This window comes from Dermochelys coriacea, chromosome 2 (assembly GCF_009764565.3).
Source record: "Dermochelys coriacea isolate rDerCor1 chromosome 2, rDerCor1.pri.v4, whole genome shotgun sequence".
In the NCBI taxonomy this organism is placed as follows: Eukaryota; Metazoa; Chordata; order Testudines; family Dermochelyidae; genus Dermochelys; species Dermochelys coriacea.
Genome location: NC_050069.1, coordinates 235,325,035 through 235,330,147, shown reverse-complemented (window position 1 = coordinate 235,330,147; position 5,113 = coordinate 235,325,035). Strand labels below are relative to the sequence as shown.

At 53.8% G+C, this 5,113-nt stretch overlaps 1 protein-coding gene across 1 annotated transcript; it reads right to left on the bottom strand.

The window, feature by feature from the left end:
- Positions 1-2,490: 2,490 nt before the first annotated feature.
- On the bottom strand, positions 2,491-4,566 carry PTF1A (pancreas associated transcription factor 1a). Its single transcript, XM_038391908.2, has 2 exons — positions 3,699-4,566; positions 2,491-3,237 (listed from the first exon to the last, which is right to left on the bottom strand). Exons 1-2 carry the CDS (start codon positions 4,333-4,335, stop codon positions 3,035-3,037), a joined length of 840 nt encoding a protein of 279 aa, XP_038247836.1. The 5' UTR covers positions 4,336-4,566; the 3' UTR covers positions 2,491-3,034.
- Between the last annotated feature and the right edge of the window lie 547 nt (positions 4,567-5,113).

Sequence of the window (5,113 nt, the reverse complement as noted above, 5' to 3'; positions counted from 1 at the left end):
AGCGAAAGTAAATGCCTAGGGCTAGTTTGTACATATTGTGATTGCTACAATTATCGTTTTAAGTGTGGTTGGGAGAAAAGGGGCAGGCTGATTAAGAGGAGGCCTGAATAGCTGTCAGTCATGCCTGCCCACACGCTGGTCCTTACAGTGCCAAGCAATATTCCTGACCAGCAAAACCCCTAAAGCTACTGCAAATCTCAGAATTTGCTCCTGAGACAACAACGCCTGTATCGGTTTCAGCCGTGGAGCTCTGATCGCCTTTTGGCCAGGAAGATCTGGAATGATACTTTCCTTCTGCCTTTTGCTGCAGGACTGGTTTTGCAGAACTGCTGCATTAGAATGAATGGATTATGAGTAAGTAAAAAGAAGCTGTCAGTCTCTTTGAAGATTGCGTTTAAAGGGACTTGCCAAGTCAAGACAGGAGAGTGACAAGATAGAGACCCTGGTGTTTTACATGCGAAGCCCGGCTCTTCCGCTTGATCTGCACCATACTAAAGGATGTGTTGAAGCATTGACTCACAAAAAAATGTGGCACGCCAGAGAAAAGGTGCCACATAACAATGATGGTAGTGTTTGAATTGTGGAGTACCACATTACCACATCCAATTGAAGCAGAGGGGTCTCTACAACAGAAGAAAACGGTACAACACTTCCATAACTTATCATTAAACTGAAGTCCGACTAACATTTGACTTTCTAATGAGTGTAATGAGATTACATGCCTGATGGAAGCATTTGTGCAAAAGCGACTTTCTGTGTTTAATGAGGTCCTAATACAGGACAAAATCGAATTATAGTTTGCCTCTTTTTCTCTCTCAAAGAGCACAGTTAAGTTCAATTACATTGGTGCAAACCTCTCCCTCCCGTTGCAGAATGGGTGGAGGGGGAGGGGGTTGCACTCTGAGACCAACACAGATTTTTGAGCTTTAAAAAAAAAAAAAGAATTAAAAAACCCTGAAGCCCCAGCTCTGTAGTGTTTGTATGGGTAAGTTGTTCCTCTAATTGCTATTGGAAGGGGTCCATGCCATCCGCGCTAGCACAAGGGAAACTAAATGCGCTTAACTAGGTTAATGCAATTAGCAGGCATGCAACATATTGCTCCCAGTTTGTGAGCTCTAAAAAAAAAGAGTCCAGTATATGAGGAGTAATAATTATACCTTGGCTCGCCAGTGCCGTTCCCATCCGCCTGGGCACCTCGTTTGCTCAGGTCTGCTCGGGACTCCGCTTGCAGAGCTGGGGTGGGCATCTGGGGCTCTCCCGGGAGCAGTGACGTCGGTGGCTAAGCCCGAGGAGCGGCGGGTACCACGGGAAAATCAGCACCTGCAGCGCTGGCCAGCAGCAGCACCAGGCCTGCAGCCCACGCTCCCCCCGCCCCAGCCAGGTTCGAGCTCTGGCTCTGCAACACCCTCCCCCCTGCCCCCCGCCTACCAGCAACATATTAACACTTTCCGCGCCGGCTCCAGGCGCTCGCGGCTACTTTCCTCTGCCAGGTGGAGTGGCCAAGGGGCGAGCTCGCTGCATCCTCCGAGGCTCGTCCCAGTCCAGCTGGGAGCCAAGGGGCTGCTAGCAAAGGATCTCAGCTCCCGCGGCCCTTGCTCGGGCTCTGAAGTCAAAGGGCGCTTTACCTGAGTAAGGGCTGCAAGGTCCGGCCATTTATTCCTAGCCACAGAGCAGCTCCTCGCTCAAATGACGCACCCACGGGGATGGGGCGCCGGAGTTACTCTGCTTCTTGGCATCAGGCTTTTGCTGGAAGACAGCCTGGTCCGCGGGCCGCCCGCAGCCCCTTACAATACTCCTGTCCCCTTGCGAGTGCCTGAGCCCCACCCTGCGCCGCTTATCCCGGATTAGAGGCGCTGGGACTGTGATGTTATTCGTGTGCCGCCGAGTCGCTGTGTTCTCTGGCCCTGGTGCCCTGTACGCAGCACCGGCCCTGGGCTCACATGGCTAGGAAATGCCGCTGGTATGCAACACAGCTCGGCTAGGCTACCGCGGTAAAGCAATAGGGCTGCTCCCTTGGCCTCTTCCTCCTTGCGGCTTTGTTTGTTGAAGAGGTGCCAAATTCATTTTGCTGAGACCAGCAGCGTTGGCGCTGCACTGACCTAAGTGCAGCCTACCCAGGTTGTTTCCCAGAAGTTATTTGAAATGATGTCAGGTGGCTGTTGGTGGATTAGTTCCGAACTCCGTTTAGTAAAGTGATTCGTGAGTACGCGTGAAGCTGGTGTTGCACTAGCAGCCTCGTTCTTGGTGGTGGAAACCACAACCAGATCCGTGTCATTGTAAAGAAGCAGAGGGGAATGGAAGTACCCATTGAAATGGACAAAGCCATGACTTTAAATCACTTAAGGAGGGCACCTCAAAAGAGGGTGGAGTGAAAAGGAAGAGGATTCCTTCCACCGAAGTAAGATCAGCCCTCAAAAACGCTCCGTATGCTGAACGCTAGTCATCCCTGGTGCAGAGGCAATGGTACGGATACAATATAATGCTGCCATTGTTTGAACCAAGTAACCAGCCTGGAACTATTCCTGAACCCTAAATCCCTCTTTTTAGGAAGTGCCCCTTTAAACACCACAGCTCTTATTTGGCTTCTTCAAGGTAGCTTGACTGCGATGTAGCTGAAACTTCCAACTTTTTATTATTTGCGTTCACTATGATGCTAAGACTATCAGACAATATAAAAGTCCCACAAAATAAACTGTCTTAGAAGGTTTAATCAGGGTTTATTATTAACAAACATAGAAATGGTCCACATGTGGTAATAAGTTATTTTCATATTCTGGAAGTGTTTCCTGAACAGTTTTATCGAAAGGTGCTGGTGGAATAAAACTATTGCATATTTTAAAATCAGGATAAATTATATAAATTATACATACAAATAAAAATACCACCTAATTAACTCTACCCGATAATAAATAGATAAATAAAAACATTGATTGCCATTAGATTTTGAATTTTAAATTACGTTTAAAATATAAGTTTTTTACATACAAATATACACTGGTGTCATGTTTGCATTTACAGTGAAAATATTCACGATTCATGACACAAAATCAAATGGAGGTTCGTTTTCTATGTTGTTTAGAGAAGATTTGTTGTTTAGTTTTCTGGGATCTTCAGGGGTCCACACTTTAGCTGTTCTAATTATGTTTTGTTCCTTAAGTTGCTTTTCATCAGTCCATGACAGAGAGTGCCCAGCAAGAGGAGGCAGTCCGTAATCAGGGTCGCTTGGAGAAGGTGATCCTGGAAAAAGAGAGCAGTAGGAAAAATAAATATTTTGCTATATACCAGTGGGAACCAGTCCAGGAACCCCTTCTCTTTGCTCTTGGCCTTTTCAGTGATGCAGGTAACCCAGCTAAATGTATAAGCATTACAGGACCGTGTGGCATGCTTTGAAAATCCCAGGTTCCTCCCTCTTCTACCGATCAGCCTCGCTGTGGAGGGTCTCAAACCCTCTACAAGGTGCCCTTCTCTAGCCAAGCTGCAGTCTTGCGCTAGGAGAGAAGTGGTGGCAACGGGCAAGGTGCACATTCCTTCAGGCAAACGGTTCAAAGGAGAAGGCGCTGTGTGCGCCTCGCAGAGCCTGTCTTTGTGCGTGTCTGGGGAGGTGTAAACCCAGCCCTGGGGTAACTCCAGGGCCGCCAATGGAGTTACGCCAGGGAGCCGTTTGGCCCTGGGCGCCCGTGTCTGTGCTGCCCACTTACTTGTGCCCCTGTGGCAGATGATGACTTTCTTGGGCTGGCTGGGGCTCTCGCTGCTGGCGCTCCGCAGGGGCAGGTCCGACTGCACCAGCTCGCTCAGGAAGTTGATGTAGCCAATGGCCAGGCGCAGGGTGTCCACCTTGGAGAGCCGCTTCTCGTAGGGCAGCGTGGGGATGTGGGACCTCAGCCCCTCGAAGGCGTCGTTGATGGACTGCATCCTCCGGCGCTCCCGCACGTTGGCCGCCTGCCTCAGCTGCTGCAGCTCGGCCTCGGAGCGCACCCGCCGGCGCCGCTTGGCGGAGCTCAGCGCCTTGAGCCTGCCCCCCGGGGACAGCAGCTCGGAGGCGGCCGCCCCGCAGCACTCGTAGGGGACGCTGGGCGAGGAGGGGGAGGGGGGGGAGGAGAAGTTGGCCGCGGCGGCCGCCGCCTGGCAGCAGTAGCCCCCCTCGCCCTGCCCCCCGTCCCGGTAATACTCCTGGAGCTGGCGGCTCAGGAAGTCCACGTCCTGCTCCAGGAACTCGTCCGCCTCCAGGGGCTCGCGGGAGGACTGGTCCGTGAAGAAATCCTCCTCGTCGAAGTAGGGGGGCGAGGAGAAGGAGTCGAGGCCCCCGGGGAAATGCTCCAGCAGCACCGTCTCCATGCTGCGCCCCGGCCCGGGCACGCTGGGGCGGCTGCAGCCCGCTGCTGCCCGGGGACCCAGCCGCGAGGAGCCGCCTGCTGCTCCTGAGCCACTCGCCCCTGCTGCTCCCGGCGAGCCGCCCTCTGCTGCGGCGGCGGCGACGGCCCCCGTCCCTGCAACTGCCGCCCCGGCTGCGGCTGCGGCTGCGGGCGCTGCCCTGCCCCGGCGCCTCTGCCTCTCTCTGGGGAGGCGGCTGGGGACTTGCTGGAGCTGAGGGCTGGCACGCGAGGATTCTTATAACTACATCCACAGGCGCGTGCCATTAACCAACAGCGCCAGCCAATCAGAGCGAGCCGGAGAGGGAGCGGCTCGGGCGCGGGGTGGGTGCATACACCTAGAAAGCTCCTGAGCGATGAGGGGAGAGGCGGGGCCCGGGCCAGGCTGGGGGGGGGGGGGGGGGGTGGTGCGCTGCGCTGCCCTGCCCTGCCCCAGCTCTACCTGGCGCTGCTATGGCACCTTCAGGTGTTTGCCCTCACCCCTGCTCAGGGCACGTGCAGGCCGAGTTGGGGAAGAGGTGCTGAAAAGCGGTAGCAGCTCTGGGTGATTTTATCTGCGCCAGATCACCGGGGCTGTGGGCAGGACTCCCTGGGCGGCCCTTCCAGTCTCTGTGCTATTTACCTATAACGCAACACTCAGCAAACTGAAAGGGAAACAGCAAGGCTGGTTTGTTACCACGCTGTAGATTCCCCCCGTCTTAGAGATCGTGGACCCTAACATGGCTTTGATGAGCGCCACTTAG